Raw genomic sequence first — 22,437 nt, forward strand, 5'->3', positions numbered from 1 at the left:
CTGACCTTGGTCATGCCCAGTTTTCTTTCTCTTTCTCCTCGAAACTGGCTGCAATCAGTTCAGATTGCCCCCTGCTCACTGTTTGAGGACAGCCTGGATGTGCTCCAGTGTCCCCACGACCCTGCTGTAGACAAGCGGCGCAGACAATGGATGAGTGAACGTCTTTGTTTGTTCTTTGCTTGTTTTTCTGTCCATCTTCAGCCCTTTTCAACAGTCCGTTTGACTTCAGAATCCTGTTATATCGGTCATGTTTACAAACTTGGATGTTTAGTCTAGGTTAAATGACCATGAAGACATCACCTTAGCAATTAAATTCTTAAATTTTTCATGGACTTCCTCAAGATCGAGTAATCTGCTCCTTATTGTCTTTTGAAAACGCTTGACAAATCGCTTTCTTATTTTACCCATACTATACATATCACGTTTAACGGAACAAGATCTCACAAATTAAAAGGCCACACGCAGACAAAGCGCTGGACGAATCATTCATCCCAATGTATTTCCCTGTAACGTAAGTATCTTACACTTATCTCACACACCAATCGCGCAATATTTTCTCATCCCGGTTTCACTGCTTCCCAAAACCCCTCATGCCGTTAAACCACTCTCTACTACCACTGTGTCCTCGCCCGCGAGAATAAGCAGTCACTCCATCTTTCATCCATACGTCCTTAACTCCCCTACCAACGCCAAACAAAACAAAAAACCAAACAGACAAAAAGAAACAAAGGTTCTCCTCCGCACAGCGTCGTCCCAGCCCTTAAACAGTTAAGAAATCATCCGCACACACTCACTCAGGCGGGCGGGGTCTGGCGGAGCGGAGGAGAAACCGAACCGAACAGAACACACATCCACATACAGAGAGACACACGCACAAGTATCGCCAGCTGGCACACACCCCCACACACAAAGTTCGATTACAACTGTCTCAAACACACCCCCATCCCTAACACGCATTCAGACGCGCAAAAGATACACACAAGACCGCAAAAGGCAAAGACGCACACCAAACAACTCACGCACACACCAACAGCCAACATTCCCGAGCGAGATAACGCTCAGAGCGAAATTACGTCAGCAATTCTCATACACAGCTCCTCCAACGCTGTCTATCCGTGAAGTCATCTCAATAATACAACATCTGCTCATTAACCTCTGCCGGTATAACTCTCCACATAAAAAACACACCCCCGTAGGACCATTAATAGATCGTCTACTTTCCGTCACCGAAAATATCAGCAACTGATGACGTCTTATCATCGCCTTCTAGACCGACCCCCTTTAACATCGCTACGGACCGGACAATTACAGCCGTTACTTCATCCAGACTCCCCGGAGCCCGACCAAAAAAACATCACAACAATCCCTGAGCACAAGATTGTTGCGGGCCATAAATCTCATATCAACTCATACAATCCGTCCAACTTGTTGCCGGACTACAGACGGATTATCCACGTGCACGAATTTCCAAATTTTAGCCCTCACGTCACAGGCCCCAATGCACTTCACTTACCCCGACAAGCAAACCGAAATAAGGAAAGAAAAACCTTGTCCTTACCTCAACCGCTCGTCGGGGCAGCGTTCACGACGAGAAGTCAATTTGAGCCAAAAAACACGTTAGGGCGCCATTTAATGTAGGAGAAAATGTAGGTTCGATAATCTTTTAAGTCTTCTTTCGTGATTGAATTAAGTACACCGGAAACCTGCCATGAGGGGGAGCCTTTTATTTCGTCATCCCAAAAGAACTCAGAGAACTCCAGACATAACAACGCTTTTATAGCTTCAGTTTGAGTACAACCCAAAAAGCGGCCCTAGTACTCAGTAATCAACAAGGAAGATGCTGTCGTACCCTTATTAGGACATGTTGTTTGCCTCAGTTTGCTCAGAGGGACCTTGCATAGCGGGACCTTGCAGGTCCCATGCCCTTTTAGGGAAACTCAACTGTCTTGCCAAGGATCTTCTCGAATGATGTCAACATTCCCTCACTACTGTAAGCAATGTAAGCAAGTCTTTCTACATTTCTAAATGTATCCAACTCTATTCTACAAATGCAAGTCTATTTTACACAACAAAATAAATAGATTTATAAATACCTCAGATTGGGATTTTCTGTCACACAGGGGAACCAGTGGTTGACTGCTGCTAGTATTTGAAGTGAAAGGATTTGGAACGGCCAATAATGTTGAACCGGTGGTGTTACTGTGAGTTTCACTGCCGATTTTAAATGCGGATCCGAGTGCATAATTTGATCGCCAGGGAGCTATTTTTGCTTTGTGCTTGTTCATTTTAGCATGATCGATCAGTGCCACACAACCTCGCGTACCATAATCGATCAGATCGACACAACTTCCCCGATCTTTCCGCCGATTTTAACGTTTACTGTGACAATCTTCTCCAGCCATGACCACTTCAATTTACTCTTGATTCCTTTATCAATCTCAGAGACAAAAGCCTCGTCTTCTTTTCTTAGTATTTTCATGTTTACTTTTTCAAACACTCATTTCACCGTTTGAAAAGACCGGAAGGAGCGCCATGTTTGAGAAAGCCAATGCTCTGAACAAAAGCTCCGCTGATTGGTTATCAGCGAACCTATCGACCAATGGTAGGAGTCGATCTATTTGTTAGCTAAAGTCAAGTCAAGTCAAATTTATTTATATAGCCCTTAATCACATAAATGTCTCAAAGGACTGCACAGGATTTCAGTTACAAAATTACACAATTACCTGATCTTAAACCAGCAAACCAGCATGCGGGCAAGGAAAAACTCAAAAACCTCAGTGTGAGGAGAAAAGAGAAACCTTGAGAAAGGACCTCACATGTGGTAATCCCCCTTCCAGGATTGACCAGGGTGAATTACAATTAGCATTACTGTACACAGAATAGTAAACACTAGGTAAGATGTTGAAAATGTCCGGAAAGAGCATGACATCAACGACGACGCCAGCTGGTAAATGCAGGGGTTGACATGCTGTAGGTCAGACGCCGGTCCGCTGACCCATCCCAAATCATCCTTCTCCTTCGTATCAGCCAGGCAGGCCTCAGAAAAAGACAGGACAAAACAGAATACGAGGTGGGCATCAATCATATGCTTTGGAATAGAAGTGTGTCTTAAGCCTCGATTTAAAAACTTCCGTTGAGGTTGCAGATCTTATCTCTGGGGGCAGGGCGTTCCATAACACCGGGGCCCGGATGGAGAACGCTCTCGAGCCCGCAGACTTCTTGGCTCTCGGAGTCACAAGTAGACCGGCATTTTCCGAGCGCAGACTCCAAGCAGGAACATAGGGGGAAATCAAATCGGAGAGATAAGAGGGTGCAAGCCCATGCAAACATTTATATGTTAATAAGAGAACCTTAAAGTCACATCTTAAGTGGAGTGGGAGCCAGTGCAAGTTGGCCAATACAGGTGTAATATGCTCAAACTTTTTAGTCTTAGTCAAAAGTCTAGCTGCCGCATTCTGAACCAGCTGCAAACTTTTAATGCTAGACATCGGGAGACCAGAAAGCAATACATTACAGTAATCAAGCCGAGAAGTCATAAACGCATGAATTAAAATCTCTGCATCTGATTGGGACAGCATCGAACGAATCTTCGCAATATTACGGAGGTGGTAGAAAGCTCTTCTAGTAATATTTTTCACGTGTGACTGAAACGACAGATTAGGATCAAATATATTTTTGACCGAGTCACTATGGGTGATATTACATTTGTCTAGGTTCAGGGTAGTGTTTGAAAACAAATGACGACAGTGAGCTGGACCAATAATCAACATTTCAACCACGTTGTGTGATGAAACAGTCACGTATCATACCTCACCCCCCCCCCCCCCCCCCCCAAAATTTTTTCTCATTGAATTTAGACGATTTACGGAAATGGCCTTTGGGGTTCAAAAACAGCGGAGATCCGCGGAAAATTCTGATCCCTGTTAATGAATACCTTTTGAAATCAAATTGAAGACCAAGTCTACAAAAATCCCCAACAAAACGCTTCGGATGGCCGTAGCAGCAAGATGCCAGACAAACGTGTGGATGCTGAGAAAGGAAGGATTTTGTTATGTTAATAAAATACATTTCTCCATCTATGAGAATTAAAAGTAAAAATAACGTACCTTTTGCCTTTTATAAAAAGCCACTCATGTTTTTCTGACAAAAGTTTTTTCGTACCGCTGGGAGACACAAAATATGAAACGCTGTCCCTTCATAAAAATGCTCATATTAAAGGGCTAGTGAATATAAAAATAGGAATTTGCCATTTAGAGAAGTTTGCATGACCTTGTTTTTTTTAAATAAACATGTCAAGACCAGAACAGAGACAGGACCCACTTGCGTTGCGTTTCTCTCAAGTTTTATTAGAAGAAAGGGTTGCGCCCACCATCCGGTGATCGCTGGGCGCGGGAAGCAGGTCGCTCTGAACGCGGAAGTGGAACTTCCGTGGCGAGCGATGGCGGTGTCGGGGACGGAAAATCAGGTCAGTAGCCGGGATAGGAGAGCAAATACGAGGTAAAGAATTAAGTCGTAAGCCAGGAAAGAAGAGTAGACGTGGTCGGGGACAAAAGAGGTCGAAAGCCGGGACAGGAGAGTAGACGTGGTCAGGATCATGAACGGCTCGAAAAAAGGCTTGAATAGTGTTCACTGAGGTTCGCAGGCGGACTGACGACAGGTGACAGAAAGGAGTGGGTTTAGGGACAGTTCTGAGGTCGTGAAATCAAACCTTCCCGTGTGGAGTTTGCATGTGCTTACGTGGGTTTCCTCCCAGATTCCAAAAACACGCATGTCAGGTTAATTGGCCGGTTCAAATTGTCCCTAGGTGTGAATGAGCCAGAGAGTATTTTATATCTGTGTGCTCTGCGACTGGCTGGCAATCAGTTGAGGGTGTCCCCTGCCCACTGCCGGAAGGTAGCTGGGATGGGCTCCAGCACCCCCGCGACCCTACTGAGGGTTTCACTAAGGGTTTTTCACTAATGTGAGTTCTTGTCCAATTACCCTTTTGGCTGAATTTTTTACCACTAACAGAACAGGTGAAAGGTTTTTCACCCGTGTGGGTTGAAGTATGTGTTTTTAAGTGTGATTTATCACAGAATCTCTGACCACAAATTGAGCAGGAAAAGGGTTTCTCACCAGTGTGGGTTCTTGAGTGACTTGTCAAATTGTCCTTTCGGCTGATTTTTTTTTTACCAATAATGGAGCAGGCGAAAGGTTTTTCACCCGTGTGGGTTGTAGTGTGGGATATTAGGTTTGAATTATCACCAAATCTCTGACCACAAACAGAGCAGGAAAAGGGTTTCTCACCAGTGTGGGTTCTTGTGTGCGTTTTTAAGTGTGTTATTTGGCTGAATTTTTGACCACAAACTAAACAAGCAAATGGTTTTTCACCAGTGTGGGTCCTTGTGTGTTCTTTTAAGTGTGATTTATGGCCAAATTTCCGACCACAAACTGAGCAGGAAAAAGGTTTTTCACCCGTGTGGGTCCTTGTGTGTGTTATTAAGTGTGATTTTCGGCCGAATTTCTGACCACAAACTGAGCAGGAAAAGGGTTTTTCACCCGTGTGGGTCCTTGTGTGTTCTTTTAAGTGTGATTTATGGCCAAATTTCTGACCACAAACTGAGCAGGAAAAAGGTTTTTCACCCGTGTGGGTCCTTGTGTGTGTTATTAAGTGTGATTTTCGGCTGAATTTCTGACCACAAACTGAGCAGGAAAAGGGTTTTTCACCCGTGTGGGTCCTTGTGTGTTCTTTTAAGTATGATTTATGGCCAAATTTCTGACCACAAACTGAGCAGGAAAAGGGTTTTTCACCCGTGTGGGTCCTTGTGTGTTCTTTTAAGTGTGATTTATGGCCAAATTTCTGACCACAAACTGAACAGGCAAAAGGTTTTTCCCCAGTGTGGGTCCTTGTGTGTGTTTTTAAGTTTGATTTATGGCCAAATATCTGACCACAAACTGAGCAGGAAAAGGGTTTTTCACCCGTGTGGGTCCTTGAGTGTTCTTTTAAGTGTGATTTAAGGCCGAAGTTTTGACCACAAACTGAGCAGGAAAAGGGTTTTTCACCCGTGTGGGTTGTAGTGTGGGATATTAAGTTTGACTTATCACCAAATCTTTGACCACAAACAGAGCAGGAAAAGGGTTGTTTCTCACCAGTGTGGGTTCTTGTGTGCGTTTTTAAGTGTGCTATTCGGCTGAATTTTTGACCACAAACTAAACAAGCAAAAGGTTTTTCACCAGTGTGGGTCCTTGTGTGTGTTTTTAAGTTTGATTTTTGGCCGAATTTCTGACCACAAACTGAGCAGGAAAAGGGTTTTTCACCCGTGTGGGTCCTTGTGTGTTCTTTTAAGTGTGATTTAAGGCCGAAGTTTTGACCACAAACTGAACAGGCAAACGGTTTTTCACCAGTGTGGGTCCTTGTGTGTGTTTTTAAGTTTGATTTTCGGCCGAATTTCTGATCACAAACTGAGCAGGAAAAGGGTTTTTCACCCGTGTGGGTCCTTGTGTGTTCTTTTAAGTGTGATCTAAGGCCGAAGTTTTGACCACAAACTGAACAGGCAAACGGTTTTTCACCCGTGTGGGTCCTTGTGTGTGTTTTTAAGTTTGATTTATGACGGAATTTCTGACCACAAAATGCGCAGGAAAAGGGTTTTTCCCCAGTGTGGACGATTGAATGTCGTTTCAAACCGCGCTTGTGTCTAAAGGACTTTTCGCACCGCGAGCATTTGTGATTATCGTTCTCAAACTGTTTCTCGCCATTATCGGACGTGTCGTCATCATCTGTTCTCGCGGAGCTTGGAGACACCTTCTCCTTGTTCTCGTGTTGATCTTGGGAGGTTAAAAAGGCCCCCGTCACAGGAAACGCTCTTAAATCTTCCTCTTCTTTAACCTCAACCAGCTCAGAATCATCCTCCTCTTCTTTCTTGACGTCATCAGGCTTCAAGTCTTTTTGCTCCTTTCTAATGTCAACACGCTCCAAATCCTCCTCTTCCTTTTTCATGTCAAACTCATCTTCCTCCTGTTTCACGCCAGGGAACATCGTCTCTTGTTGCCGAGGAAGAAGATTCTCTACAGTGACATCTGCAGGACACATAACGCACATGAATGTGAAGAATGTCTTTTCAAACGCAAAAAAATAAAAAAAATTTACAGCAAAGGCATCGCCACAAAACTCCGGCGAGCCTCGATTATTGCGGGTTCACTACTTTGTGGATTTTTGCAAAACAAACACTCTAAATACTCTTAATCAGGCGTGTCAGACTCATTTGAACTCGGGGGGGGGGGCACACGATAGAAGAAACATTCTGTCGGGGGCCGGACTAGTAGATTCAAGAGAAAGAGAGATTGAGAAATAAGAGAGGAGGGAGGGAAAAGGAGAGAGGGCGGGACAAAGAAAGAGAGAGAGAGAGAGCGAGCGCAAGAGAGAGATGCTTTCGGTTTGTGTAGGTAACAATGACTTATCACCTCGCCTGGGGGTCAAGGGCGATGACCTATCACCCTTCGCTCGATATTTCAAAGGTCGATCTGGATAATTGCGTCAACACGGCGCGGACCAATCAGCCAGAGGCTTGGTCATGTGGCGTAAACATTCTGTCGGCATGAAATATAACAGAGGAGCCCCCGGACCAATGTTCCCTCTAGTTTTCCACGGGTCTAAGCGTTCACACAAAGTCGGTGAGCAACGCTTGAAACGACAGTGAGCAACGGCAATCCAAGGTGTGGCAACTAAATCATGATCAGACATGTCCAAACTTGACATCAACTTACATATCAAGTTTTTTTCCTTTTTTTTAAATTCCTTTAAAAAAATCTTATTGTGTCTATTTTTTTCCTAGCTGTTACCTTTTCTTTTTGTTCTCGATTTACTTTTTTCCTTTGTTTCTTTTATTTCTGAATTTTCCTTCTATTTTTCCTGTTCCGTTTTGTTTTTTTCTCAGCTTTTCACTACTTTTTTGTTTTGGTATTTTTTTCTTTTTTGTTCTATTCCCCCCCCCCTTCGTGCACAGTTTTACATAATATTTGGTCACGTAGGGATGAAAGAAGCAAAAACAACCCGAAGATCCGTTTGGGACCCGAAAGGTTCCTTTTAGTGAGCCGAGCCGAAGAAGCCGGTTCTCGAAAAACTGACTTGACTCAACTTGGTTCTACTTCGACCTTGACTTCAACATACCGCATTTAGAACACAGCGTCAGGGGAACGCGTGTATTTTAACCTTCATACACTGTAACTTTGACTTCATTGGCCTCTTAAGTCGTGATTCGGAGCCCTGATTTTTGTGAGCCGGCTCGATTTTCTTGTGCGCGGAAAAGCTCTGGGTAGTGCGCACACAAGCGCCTTAGAGGGAACATTGGTCAGGACTCTCGTCGTCCCGTCTCCTGCACACGATTGTAACTGGCACAGGCAGAGACCCGATTTGTTCAACTCTTTGTTTCGGCTAAATCGATGGATACGTGGACTCTACTCGGCCGGATAACGTCTCCGGTTTCTGGAGATGCTCCAACTGTCAGGGTTTGGACACCAAACGTATCTCGGAGTCAGATTGCAGTTTAGGAAATGTTCAAAGTCCAGAAAATACCCAACTTTAGGGTTTTTGGAACTCGTCGAAACCTTATTCCGCGGGTGTCGAACGGGCGGCCCGCGGGCCAAGTCAGGCCCGCTAAGGGATCCAATCCGGCCCGCGAGACCACACTCAGAGAAGCCCAAGAGAAAAACAAGCTGCAGGTGGAAATATGTCCACTTGATGTTGCCAAAGCCAAAGAAAGGTGCCTCTCACAAAGACATTGCACTTGTATTTCTCTCTCTCTCTCTCTCTCTCTTTTCCACCCCCTTTTCTCTCTCTCTCTCTCTTTTCCACCCCTTTTCTCCCACTCTGTCTCTTTCACTCTCTGTGTCTCTCTTTTTCTTCCTTTGTGGTTCTTTGTCTCTTTCTCTTCCTACCCTACGCACTTTCTTTTCTCTGTTCTCTCCTTTTGGATTTCTTTCTTTCTCTCCTTTTTTATTCCACCCCTCTCACAACTTTTTATCTTTTGTTTCTCACGCTCCCTCTCTCTTTCTTTAAATGTCCCGCCCTCTCTCCTTTTCCCTCCCTCTTTCTCTATTTTCTTTCTCTTGAATCTTCTAGTCCGGCCCCCGACAGAATGTTTTTTCTATGGTGTGGCCCCCCGACGTCAAATGAGTTTGACATCCCTGCTCTATAGCAAAACGTTATATTGGGTATTTTTTGTATTCTATATATTTATTATTTTATTTTTCAACAAAAGGATACTGCTGGAAGTGGGAATTTCCCTACGGAGATAAATCGAGTATCTATCTATCTATCTAAATATTTTGTTTTTATGGCTCCGGGTGAAAAAGGTTCCCACTCCTGTAATACTGTGCAATAATAGCAAGTACTCTGCGCCATTTTAGGTTTATTTCGCACGAAAGCGCATACGAGGAGGACGGATAAAAATTGTTCAAACTTCATCTTGTTAGATAGATAGAAAGAAAGATAGTTTATTCATCCCCGTAGGGAAATTAACACTTCCAGCAGTCTACCCCGTTGTTTATTAACAGATGAACATGATGCCCTAGGGGTGCTTGTAGCGGAGCGGATGACGTCACAAACGTCCAAAAGTTCGACATCCCTGCGGCAGATGGAAAACTTTTCTTTGTGAAAATCCAGGGATACACCACCTCGTGTTAGCAAGTCCGCCTCCTCTCCGATTCCCCCCGGCTTTCGTGTCTCTGTTTAGCGGCGTTGAAGCCGGATTGCTCCGGGTAGCTCCACGTTAGCGTCCGGAATGCTAAACGTGAGCCACGTTTCCACAAAACACAGCGACTGCCCTCCCTGTGCGCTTCGATGTTTTCCACCCGCACTCGATGATCTTATTTGGTCGTGAGTTCGCATTTACCATGATTAGGACGGTACCGAAGACTTATAACACTGCTAGCCGCTTCGCTAGCTCCGGCTGTCCTTTCACCATGGGCCCCTTCATCACGCCGGCACGAGAATTCTTCAGGGCAAGGAGTTGAAATTCCTTGAATACACGCATTTTTGTGCGCTAAAACCCATGTCCCATAGGATAGAAGTAATCCATAGTGTAGTTGTCAAAACGGGAAGAAAAAACACCGAAGATAGGAGCAGAAAATAAAACGATAGGGCAGCTGCTGGAAAAGGCAGCCGCTCGTGGCAGCGCCGCTTTGATGAAGTTGTGTTAGATTATGTTAGATTATGATATCATGAAATTGTGAATATATTTAATTGCTGCTAAAAGTGTCGATAGAAATTGTTCAAACCTCATCTTGTTAGATTATGATATCATGAAATTGTGAATGTGTTTATTTGCAGTTAAAAAGGTCAATCAAATTTGTTCAAACTAAAAAACCAACAAGGAGAAGGAATGGCGACGATGACAATCATTTTGAGCGTCGGATTTTCTTAAACTGCCAGGTTAAATCCTATTTTGGCCGCATGAGCGTAGAGTTCGTTCGGTCTCCGCGCCAACCCGATGGATTCGCCCCTCGAAGGAGATGTGTGGCGCAACAAGGGTTGCTGACTAGTTCAAATGTTATATTTGGGGATTTTTGGTGTTGTTGTGTAAAGCCGTAAAAGTGAAGTACCAGTATATCACCACTAGATGACATCGTCTCACGGGTCAGAGAAGGGTGTTTTGGGGCAAGTCTCACGGGGACTTCACGTGATTTAATGAGACTTAGTGGCAACAAGTAAATGGTGTCGTGTGAGATTGACATTTACCATCTATTCTGCAGGTGAGAGATGTTTATACTGGTAACACACTTACTGTGAGGACGATAATATGTTTGTAAGGGTTGTTTGTGATGTCTGTAAAGTTGACAAAAAACGAAATAGTACGAGTGAGTCGTCCGTTAGCATAAGCAACGGAATGAAGTATGCTACGTTATGCGGGACTGGGTTAAGCGTGTACTGTGATTTTAATATGTATATTTGGTTACCATATAAAACAAAGTGAGTTGTTTTGGAAGGTACAGTTATGATGTTTTTGTTAAATGATTCTTGAAAAGTACCAATTGATGGAAATGTTATTTTGTATTTATGTTAAAAGGGATATCCTGTGATTGAACGAGACTCTTCCAATAAATCACTCTTAATGGCAACAAGTAAATGGTGTCGCGTGAGACTGACATTTGCCATCTATTTTGCAGATTAGCTAAAAGAACAACAAAAACAAAAATATATAAAACAAATGTGTAACACCAGCTGGAGCTAGACCATCCACCTGTGTCCCCTTACAGATGCATCAAAACTATGGAGTATGATTTCAACATTTGTCGTGCAAAAGACTGAAAGAGAAGAAAATAAGAAGATAGGAAATGAAAATGACTCACCGGCTCCGTTTGAGACTACTTGTAGCTCCTTGCTAATGCTAACTTGCTTTAGCCGTCGATCTTCTCGCTCGGTCGCTTTTTGAAGCTCCTCTTTCCAATGTCCTTTCTGTCTCTCGCACATTTTAGACAACTTTAAAGCTCGTCGTTAACTCTTTGACGGTGTTAAATGGAGTTAAATGGAGTTAAATTGTGCACACGACTGGAGCGGGAAGCCAAGAAGCCACAAGCAATGGGGGCACACGAACAATGGCGGCACACGAACAATGGCGGCAGTGACGTATGGTTCTTTTCTTCTCGGTTGGCATCCGTCTATTTGGTGCTTTAGCGCCCCCTAGCATCGTACCATGACGCCGTCCTCCTCGACTGTGTTGTTGGTGAATGTAACGGCTTAATGAGCCCACTCCCTTCGAAATGCTCTCGCTCTTGCTCTAAGGCTCACTCTATATCAGGGTTGTCAAAGTCCTTTGAACTCGGGGGCCACACGATAGAACAAACATTCCGTCAGGGGCCGGACTAGTCGATTCGAGAGAAAGAAAAAGAGAGATCAAGAAATAAGAGGGAAAAGGAGAGAGGGCATGACAAAGAAAGAAAAAGAGAGGGAGGGAGAGAGCGTGAGAAACAAAAAAGATAAAAAGTCGTGAGAGAGGGGGAATAGAAAGGGAGAGGAAGAAAGAAATCCAAAGAGAAATAAAAAAGACAGAAGGAGAGAAACGAGAAAATAAAGCGTGAAGGGTAGGAAGAGAGAAAAAGAAAAGAGAGAAAAGGAAAAAAGGAAGTTAGAGCAAAAGAAGTTAAAAAGAGAGAAAGAGACAAAGAGCAAGAAAGGAAAAGAAAAAGAGAAACACAGAGAGTGAAAGAAAAGGAGAGACGGTGGGACAAAAAAAGACAGAGGGAGAGCAGGAGAAACAAAAGAGATGAAAAGAGAAGTCGTGAGAGAGGCACTGTACTTGTATTTCTTTTTCTCTCCCCCCCCTCTCTCTCTCTCTATCCCTCCTTTCCACCCCTCTCTCCCACTTTCTGTCTCCGTCTCTTTCACTCTCTGTGTCTCTCTTTTTTTCTTCCTTTGTTGCGTTTTCTCTCTTTCTCTCTCTGTGTTTTTTAACTTCTTTTGCTCTAACTTCCTTTATTCATTTTCTCTCTTTTCTCTTTCTCTCTTCCTACCCTTTGTGCTTTCTTTTCTCTTCTTCTGTCTTTCTATTTTTTTCTTTGGATTTCTTTCATCCTCTCCCTTTCTATTCCCCCTCTCTCACGACTTTTTATCTTTTGTTTCTCACACTCTCTCCCTCTCCCTCTTTTTTTTTCTTTGTCCAGCCCTCTCTCTTCTTTTACCTTCCTCTTTCTTTTATAAATCTGCCCTGTGTGAAAATGCTGGCTATCTTTGCTCATTTTCTCATTAAGAAAGGAGCATGCATTGTTAGGAGAATGAAGTTTTTATGTTGGGTGAATGGAGTCAGATAACTCATTGGAATGATTTGTTAAACGCTACATTTGTGATCGAGTTTTTTTCCCTAACACAAAAAAACATTCAAAAAATAAAAAGCGCTTCATAAAAAGCATTAAAGACCAAACTTATTGTTTTCCAACTACAGCTGTTATATTCTGAAGTCTTTGTGCGTTTATTTTTTTTTTTCTATTTTTTTAAAAAATGGAACATTTCATCATTCCAAAGAAAATGAAACAGCCGAAAATCAATACAAAGTCATTCAATGAAAGGGAACGGAAACTGTCGGAGTAATATAGAGAAAATGGAAGTGAATAAATAAAATAAGGTAAAAATAAAAGAGAGAGAGAGAAAGGGAGAGGATTTCGAAGGGAGTCGGCTTGCAAAGCCGTTTCGTTCGCCAATGACACATCAAATTGTAACGCTGACGAAGATGTTATGGTAGAGGGCGCTAATGCGCCAAATAGACGGATGTAGAACCGAGAAGAAGATAAGAACGACACAATCACTCGCTTCTGTGGTGTGCATGATTTGACTCCGTTTAACTCCTTTTAACGCCGCGAAGGAGTTAACGACGCGCTTAAAAGTTGTCTAAAATGTGCGAGAGACAGAAAGGAAATTGGAAAGAGGAGATTCGAGAAGAGAACGAGCGAGAAGATCGACGGCTAAACCAAGTTAGCATTAGCAACGAGCTACAAGTAGCATCGAACGGAGCCGGTTAGTCATTTTCATTTCTACAACATTTTATGTATTCTTATTTAATAATTCGAGTCTTTTGCAAGACAAATGTTTAAATCATAGTCCATATTTGGCGCGGAGACCAAATCTAATATACTCCCATGCGGAAGAAATAGAACTTAAGCTTGCGGCTTAATCATCCATCCATCATCTGCACCACTTATCCTCAATAGGGTCGCGGGGATGCTGGAGCCCATCCCAGCAATCATCGGGCAGTGGGCAGGGGACACTGTGGACTGGTTGCCAGCCAATTGCAGTGAATTCCATCCAATTAGCCAAATTATTGTCGCTCGAGGCTTCCTCGAGCCTCCTTTTTCGATTGTCCCTCTCATTCTCCGATCTGATCTCCCATCACTCTTCTTCCGTCTTCCGTCTTTTTCACACGTCGGGGCGTCGGCCACCCCCCATCGGCGGGCCTGGAACTCCCCGCATGCCCTCCACCTCGTCTGACCGGTGTGTCACGAATGCCCCCCCCATGGGGCGGGTCGGGTGCCAACTTCACCGCCTCCTCGCCGAAAGACGCCGTCATCTAAAGGAAACTCATACCAGCTCAAAGCAATGCCAAGCGTTTATCAAAACAAGGCCTAAGTCCTTCGTCAGCGCCCCGCTATCCAAATTCCCCGGCCAAAACACTCCACACTTGTGACCTGTTCTCGAACTTCAGCCTCCTCTGTGAAAAATCTTCATTGCATTCAATAACAGTCATTGGTGTATAAAATCCCTTACAGTCAAATAAATAAGGTCACACATTGCTCTATAACAGGAGTCTTAGTTTGTCCCCTGCGTCCCCAGTTTCCCCCTCGGATGGGTCTGGCCTTGATGCGGCGAGGGGGCTTGCGTGTTCCAGTGACCCTGGAGAGCGATACCGTCGGGAGCTTGCTCCTGGTAGGGTCACCCATGGCGGGCCGGTCTCCGGGGTAGGTTCCAGACAAACAAAGACCCCAGCGTGTCGGTACGCTGTGAGGTGGCAGCCCCACCAACCGACTATCACCCAGGAGAAACACACTTTGTTACGAAACTGACCAGAGAAAGAAGCCGGACTGACCAACACGGTAACGGACCCCAGCCTGCCCCCGACCAACGAGTACGGATCGATCTTCGTCATAAGACCCGTGTCGCCACCTGGAATGTCCAGACACTCCTTCGCCCCGGAGCTGCCACCCTGCTGTCCCGAGAGCTCTGTCGCTATAACATCACCATGGCAGGGCTCTGTGAAGTACGATGGCAAGGCAATGGTGAAACAACAGCTGGCAACCATTGCTACATCTGGAGTGGCCCCGAGAGTCGGACCGGCCTTTACGGTGTGGCTCTTGCCATTCCAAAAGCCCTCCGGAGGTCCCTCATCAGCTGGACACCAATAAGCGACAGACTACTGTCTGCTCGATTCCTCCACCATCACGGCAAGATGACAGTGATCGTCGCCTACGCCCCCACCGATGTCGCTGATGAGGATGCGAAGGACGCGTTCTTTGACCAACTCCACCAGGCTGTCAACCAAGCCCCACCACACGACGTCACCATCATCCTCACTGATGCCAACGCCACTCTATCCAGCAATGATCGGTCCCCCGGCTCACCTGTCGGCACCACCTTCGTTGACAGCACAACAAACGACAATGGCAACCGCCTCCTCCTCCTCTGCCACCAAAACAACCTTTGTGTTGCTGACACCTGGTTTCCCCGGAAATGCATCCATCACTGGACGTGGTACAGCCCAGATGGCAGAACCAGGAAGGCATTGGACCACATCCTGATATCACGACGCTGGAAGTCGTTTGTAACCAACTGCCGGGTGTTCAGAGGAGCACAGCTTGGCAACACAGACCATCGTCTGCTGGTGGCCCAGCTCAAGCTAAAGCTCCGAGCCAACCAGCACAAGACTCTGCCTCGCCCCGACTCCTCCCGACTCAGCGACCCCAACATCGCCAGAGACTTCAGTTGCTCCATCCGCCGCTCTCTTAATACCCTGGCTCCTGACAAGCTGACAGACTGGGCGGCCTTCAAGGAAAGTGTCCTCCAGGCTGCTCACAATGTCCTCGGACGCCCGCGATCCTCCCCGAGAAAGCCCTGGATATCAGAGAGGACACTAAACATCATAGACCAGCGGCGTGAGGCCCGACTCCGAGGCGACCTCACAGAGTATCGGAGACTGAATCGCCTGCGCAATGTGGCCATTGCTGAAGATAGGGAGAGGTTTTGGCAGGCAGAAGCCCAGCAGCTTGAGTCCGCGGCCAACAACAACAACATGAGCCGCGTATTCAGTCTACTACGCCAAGCCCGTAGTGGCCCACACATAAAGACAGCCCTGGTAAAGGACTCAGACGGCAACCTCATCATGACAGAAGCCAACTGCCTCGAGCGCTGGAAGGAGCACTTTAGCCTCCTCTTGCAGCACAGCACCATCCCGGCTGATCCCACCCTCCTAACGACACCTGCTGCACAGACCCTGTAACACCCGAGGAAGTGAGAGCTGCTCTGAAGAAGCTGAACACCAAGAAAGCCCCCGGCATCTGTGCCATTACCGGCGAGATGCTCAAGGCCGGCGGTGATGGCATGGTGGAGTGGCTAACCCGCCTATTCAACCAGGTGTGGGAATCGGAGCAGCTGCCCACCGACTGGACCAGAGGAGTCATCTTGCCCTTCTGGAAATGCAAGGGCGACAGGCTTGTCTGTGGAAACCACAGAGGCATAACCTTACTCTCCATCCCGGGCAAGGTCTTTACCAGGATCTTGCTCAGCCGTGCCCTTCCAGCAATCAGAAGCTGCCGCCGTCCCCAGCAGGCTGGCTTTATGCCCAACCGCTCCACAACGGACCACATCTCTGCCGTCCGTTTGCTGATAGAAAAGACCCGTGAATTCCGTAAAGATCGCCATCTATATATCGGATTCATTGATCTGAAGGCCGCCTTTGACACCGTCTGCCACTCTTCACTGTGGAACATCCTCCAAGCTCTCAGAGCACCACCCAAGATCATAGCCCTGTTCAAGCTGCTCTACAGCAACGCAGAGAGCTGTGTCCGTATCAACGGCATTGACTCCGACTGGTTTGCTATCTCCAGCGGCGTTCGCCAAGGCTGCGTGGCTGCTCCCGACCTTTTTAATTGCATCATCGACCATCTGATGTTCAGGGTTAGTGAGCGCATCCCCGGAGTGTCTTTCGGCAACTACCACCTGACTGACCTGGAGTATGCTGACGACACCATCATGCTCAGCACTTCCTACAGCCAGCTGAGAGACGCTCTGGGCATTTACAGCGAAGAGGCAGCGCGGCTTGGCCTGCAAGTGAGTTGGACGAAAACCAAGTTCATGTATGTCGGTGATGGACCAGATCCACCTCCCATCCAAATTGGTAGCGACATCGTAGAGCCTGTCAAGAGCTTTGTATATCTGGGGTCCATGGTGACAGACAATGGGGACCTAAAACCAGAGATTCTCCGCAGAAGAGCCCTGGCAGCATCTGCTCTGCAGTCTCTCTGGAAACCACTCTGGCGGCACCAGACCATCGCACGCAAGACGAAGCTCCGCATTTACAACCTCGCCGTACTCCCTATCCTGCTTTATGGCTCAGAAACATGGCCCCTGAACGACACCCTGGCCACAAGAAGCGATGGTTTTGATAGCAGAGCTCTCAGAACCATCGAGAACATCAGGTGGCCCCAGCGAGTCTCCAATAAAGAGCTCAGAGCCCGCACGTGCCAGCCCCAAGCATCTTCCTTGGTCGCACAACGCCGCACCCGCTGGTTTGGCCATGTCCTTCGTCTACCACCAGACCATCCGACACGAGCCATTCTCCAGTTTGACCCAAAGGCCGCAGGCTGGAGACGACCACGAGGGAAACCCCGCACTCGATGGCTCGACGTCGTTGCGGGCGACCTCCAACAACACGGAGTTGCCGTAGAGGATGCAGAACAGCTGGCACAAGACCGCCAGCATTGGAAAAACCTGGTTCATCTGGTCGGCTCAACGCACAGGGACGGGACCCCCCGACCTTCGCTGGAGCAATAAGCAAGCAAGCAAGTCCCCAGTTTGATATACTGGTTTCTTACTGGTCCTCGGTGGTTTCCTTCTTTTCACAGTCAGTGTCCAGACCGGTTTTTGAATCCTCACTCTTTTCAGCGAGCGCCTTAGATGATTCTGAGACTCCAAGTAGGATAACAGCAACATTTAGTCCGTCACTTATGGCCTCTCCTGCATCTCTAAGAGCCATAGTTCTGTTCTTTGTCCCCATGAGATGGACATTTTGACATCTGCATCTTAGTCTGTGATGTCTACAGATTTATAATTCTCGGCTTACTTTTTCCGGAGTAAAGTTCTTTCAGGGCCTTTCTGCCATAATCAGCGAGGAGCCTATTCTTACTTGATTCGTTTCGCTGTCCTTTACTACCACCACTTTGCTCATTGAGGATAATGTCTTTCAGCTTCAGAACGAGTAGTGTTAGGGAAAAAAAACAAAATTACAAATTGTTCGAATGAGTTATCTGACTCCATTAACCAAACACAAACTTCATTCTCCTAACAATGCATGCTCGTTTCTTTCTTTAGGGAAAAATGTACAAGAGACTAGCATTTCCACACGGGGACAGATTTATTTTCTTAAGGTATTTAACAAAGTGAATTGCATCGAATTTAGCCAAATTATTGTCTAATTAGTCTTCGTCAAGCCTCCCTCTTATTCTCGATCGGATCTCCCATCTCTTCTTCCGGCTTCTGTCTTCTGCCCACGTCTTTTCACAAGCCCAGCCTGTCGGCCACCCCCCATGGGGCGTGCTGACTCTTCACGTGGCCTCCACCTACTCGCCACCCTGTCTGACCGGTGCGTCACAAAGGTCCCTCCCATGGGGTGGGTCAGGTGCCAGCTTCACACTCTCCTCGTCTAAAAAACTCACACCAACAAAGCTTTTTAGAACAACTTCTCCAAACAATGTCTCCTTTGCCGCGTCACAGGCTCCTCCGGCGTCAGCCCCTGTCTTCGTTCTTGCGGTTTTCTGTTAACATCATTCTTGTCTAGGCCGCACTGACCCCAAGCCTACCCTGTGAAAAATCCCCATTGCATTCAACAAACGTAATTTGTATTAAATTGTATAAGATCCTTTACAGTCAAGTACCGTATTCTCTGCACTATAAGGCGCACCTAAAAGCCTTTATTTTTTTTCAAAAGCTGACCCTGCGCCTTATAATACAGTGTGCCTTATATACGGAACAATATTAGGTCGCAAAGTCTTCCAACTAACTTGCAGCCGCCGACTCGATTTTCCCCCCAACGCCAAGTCGTCCGTGGTGTATGCTGGGATTTATTTACCGGCGTTTCATTAGCTAACCAATGTGTCAATCATCATTTGAATCGATCACTATTGACTAAAGTTATTCGGAGGTCAAGGGGCGGATCCTTTTTATCATTTACAAGCTGGCATTGGCTGAAGCGGCAAAACAAAGACTGCAATTGGCCGAAATAGATGAATGTGAATAGCAAGTTGCGTTGACAGCATAGAGAAAACAGTATTTTACTATTCTGTACTGTATTTGTAAATATTTTATTCTCCTGGATTTACTACACTCACGGTTATAAGAGGACCATGGTTACCACTTATTATTGAACACAACGACTTCGGTGAGCTACTCCGGCTATATATTTTCCCAGTATCTTGTTTCAGAGTGATATCGATGTTTCTGTGATAAGCGGTGCAGGTAATGGATGGAATGGAGTCTCTATTTTTAAATTCAACTCAATTCCAAGTGTTTATTGTCATATGCACAGTAAAGTTGCGAGCAAAAAAGAAAACAGAAACTAAGGAATGGTTGGCATTTCTTGAATCCCAAGACTTTAACCTTCCGAATGATGGAACGATGCATTTGAGTGACATGGTGCGGACACCGCATCCGCACGTGTCTGAGACACGTCTTTGTAAGCTTTGGGAATGTTAAGGGGGTAATAAGTTGGACTGAACCATCTGACTGTTTTGTCCACGTTCCCATTGTAGCGCCTTATCATCCGGTGCGCCTTATGTATGGAAGATATAGGACCAAAAACTATTTTTTAGGGGTGCGCCCTATAACCCGGTGCGCCTTATAGTGCGGAAAATACGGTAAATAAAATATAAAATCCCTCAGTAGATGACCTGATATTTTCCAAAACCACGTGTGTCTTGTCTCCTGCAGATGTCAATGAAAAGAATGGTCTTCTTCGGCAACAGGAGACAAAGTTGCCTGGCGTTAAAAAAGAGGAAGATGATTATTTGGAGACGGTGGACGTAAAAAAAGAAGAGGAGGTTTTCGAGCTTGATCATATCAAAAAGGAGAACCATGTCGATGTCAAAAAGGAGGAAGATTTGACCGAGTTTCCGGTGACCGGGGCCCGTTTAACCGCCGAAGATCAACACGAAGACAACAAGGAGACGGTTTCTCCAAGCAGATGCTCCGAGACAACAGATGATGATGATGATGCACACCATGATGGCGACCGACAGTCGGATGGTGATAACGGATCTTACAAATGTTTGCAGTGTGGAAAAAAGTTTAAGCACAAGCATAGTTTGAAACGCCATATCATTGTCCACACCGGTGAAAAACCCTTTTCCTGCTCCGTTTGTGGTCAAAAATTCAGGCGGAAATCATACTTAAAAGTCCACACCAGAACCCATACAGGTGAAAAACCTTTCGCCTGCTCAGTTTGCGGTGAAAAATTCAACTGGAAAGAAAGCTTAAATGTACACACCAGAACCCACACTGGTGAAAATCCTTATGCCTGCTCAATTTGTGGGCAGAATTTTAACTGGAAAGAAAGCTTAAAGGTACACACAATGACCCACACCGGTGAAAAACCATTTCCCTGTTCAGTTTGCGGTCAAAAATTCAGCAGGAAAACGAACTTAACGAGACACGCAGGAACCCACACTGGTGAAAAACCCTTTATCTGCTCAGTTTGTGGTCAAAAATTTACCCAGAGAGGTACCTTAAATATCCACACAAGAACCCACACTGGTGAAAAACCATTTGTCTGCTCGGTCTGCAGTAAAAAATTTATCAGTAAAGCACATTTAAGAAGCCACACCACAAGCCACACGCGTGAAAAACTTTTTATTTGCTCAGTTTGCGGTAGAAAATTCAGGCATAAGGTTAGCTTAAAAAGACATACGAAAAACCATGTGGATGAGAAACCATTTTTTTGTACAGTTTGCGGTCAAAGATTCTCCAGTCAAGTCCAAGTTCAGGAACACAAGTGTACTGTGGGAATAGCTTTCATCACGCTGCCCACATTTCTTGTGTAAATATTGTGTAAATGATAACCTTTATCTTCTTTGTTTTCTTTTATCCTCACTGTCAAATGTGAAGCTGGAGTGCCACGTCCAATTTCGTTGTCACAATATGTTCAACCCAGTCATTGTTTTTGGCCCACAAAAAGCCAGAGAAAGTGTCAGTCATCTGGAATCACTTTGTTTAAAAAGCTAAAAATCAGGTTAGAAATCTCGGGGTAGTTATGGACTCAGACCTAAACTTCAACAGCAACATCAAATCCATTACATCATCAGCCTTCTACTAAACCAGACTTAGAGAAACTTATTCATTGATTTATCTCTAGCAGGTTAGACTACTGTAACGGCCTTCTGACCGGAGTTTCTAAACGAGCTGTAAGACAGGCGCAGAACATCCAGAACGCCGCTGCTCGGGTCCTGACTAGAACCAGGAAGTACGACCATATCAGTCCTGTGCTCAAGTCTCTGCACTGGCTTCCTGTCGCTCGGAGAATAGACTTTAAAAAGGCTCTGCTGGTGTATGAGTCTCTTCGTGGTCTAGCACCAAAGTACATCTGTGACACGTCGGTCCCATATGAACTATCTCGGACCCTGAGAACCTCAGGGACAGGCCTTCTCCTGGTGCTCAGAGCCAGGACTAAACAGGGTTCCATGCAGCTCAACTCTGGAATAGTCTTCCTGATGATGTCAGACAGGCGTCTACTCTGACAGTGTTTAAGTCCAGGCTGAAAACGGTTCTGTTCAACTCTGCATACAACTGAAAGGGTTTTATCTGCACTCTTCACTTTTACCTTCTTTTCATTGATTTGATGATTTTTTTATGTGTGGTTTGAATGCATTTTAAAAAACACATTTTACATTTTCATTGTCTTTTCTCCTGTGTTGTAATTGTGTGTTTTTCTCTTTGCCATTTCTGTAAAGCAATTTGAATTTCTTTGTGTATGAATTGTGCTTTACAAATAAACTTGCCTTGCCTTTACGTTTTGGAGCGTCATCCATTTTGTTCGCTACTTTTGAATCTTCCGTGTCTGAGGTTTTAGCTCGATTGCTAACCACGTCTCCGTATTTCTTGCGTTCTACTTTGGAAAATGATATGCAAATGAACGACCTTATAACGCTCGGGAAAGTCCGGAAGCACAAAGTTATTCAAATGCAGGCTTCTGATTGGTAAAATGTCAGCCACTGGGGGGGGAGACGTTTTGTAAGTTGTACGCCCGACAGAAAGAGGCAGGCCCGGGCGTCTGGACAGACGTTATTTCAGACACTGATTTTAGAAAGCTCTTAGGCTGCGTCCCATTCTTCGCACTTCCACTCGCTATGTGCCCTAGTCACTCGGTTTGCGCGTTCACGTGAAAATGGGGTGTGTCCCGATACTCTCAAGACCGAGGCAGAAGTGCCCTCAACCCATGACATAACCACTTCAGATCGAGGGAGGTCGGTACCTCACTTGGCGGCGAAGTGACTACCCAGAAGGCTTTGCGAATTCTCAATATCAACAAACATGCCCGAAAAGGAACCGCACAAATGTAAGTAGTTTTCCACAACCGCGCATGTATTTGCAACAAAATGTATTGAGATATCTTAGTTAGACGTAAATGCAATAGAAAATCGTATTTTCGCGTTAAAACACGAACATTGCAAAATCGCTACTTTACGAAGTGCACTAATCTACCAAGGGAGCTG

At 45.5% G+C, this 22,437-nt stretch overlaps 2 protein-coding genes across 3 annotated transcripts in view; one reads left to right on the forward strand and one right to left on the reverse strand.

Annotated features, from left to right (window-relative positions):
* Positions 1-11,570, reverse strand: part of LOC148376947 (uncharacterized) — a 45,042-nt gene extending 33,472 nt beyond the window's left edge. For both annotated transcript variants that reach the window (XM_088351005.1, XM_088350990.1), the window contains exon 1: positions 11,326-11,570. In XM_088351005.1, the coding sequence (XP_088207131.1) occupies positions 11,326-11,446 (121 nt within the window). In that variant the 5' untranslated portion in view covers positions 11,447-11,570. The remainder of the gene's footprint in view (positions 1-11,325) is intronic.
* Positions 11,571-13,252: 1,682 nt separating this feature from the next.
* LOC148376948 (uncharacterized) lies at positions 13,253-21,733 on the forward strand. The gene is made up of 2 exons (XM_088352116.1): positions 13,253-13,483; positions 19,661-21,733. The coding sequence occupies exons 1-2, from the start codon at positions 13,363-13,365 to the stop codon at positions 20,767-20,769; spliced, it is 1,230 nt and encodes a 409-aa protein (XP_088208242.1). The 5' UTR covers positions 13,253-13,362; the 3' UTR covers positions 20,770-21,733.
* The last annotated feature ends 704 nt before the right edge of the window (positions 21,734-22,437 follow it).

The sequence above is a fragment of the Urocampus carinirostris genome, chromosome 1, assembly GCF_059441175.1.
Source record: "Urocampus carinirostris isolate Australia breed hairy pipefish chromosome 1, RoL_Ucar_1.0, whole genome shotgun sequence".
NCBI lineage: Eukaryota > Metazoa > Chordata > Actinopteri > Syngnathiformes > Syngnathidae > Urocampus > Urocampus carinirostris.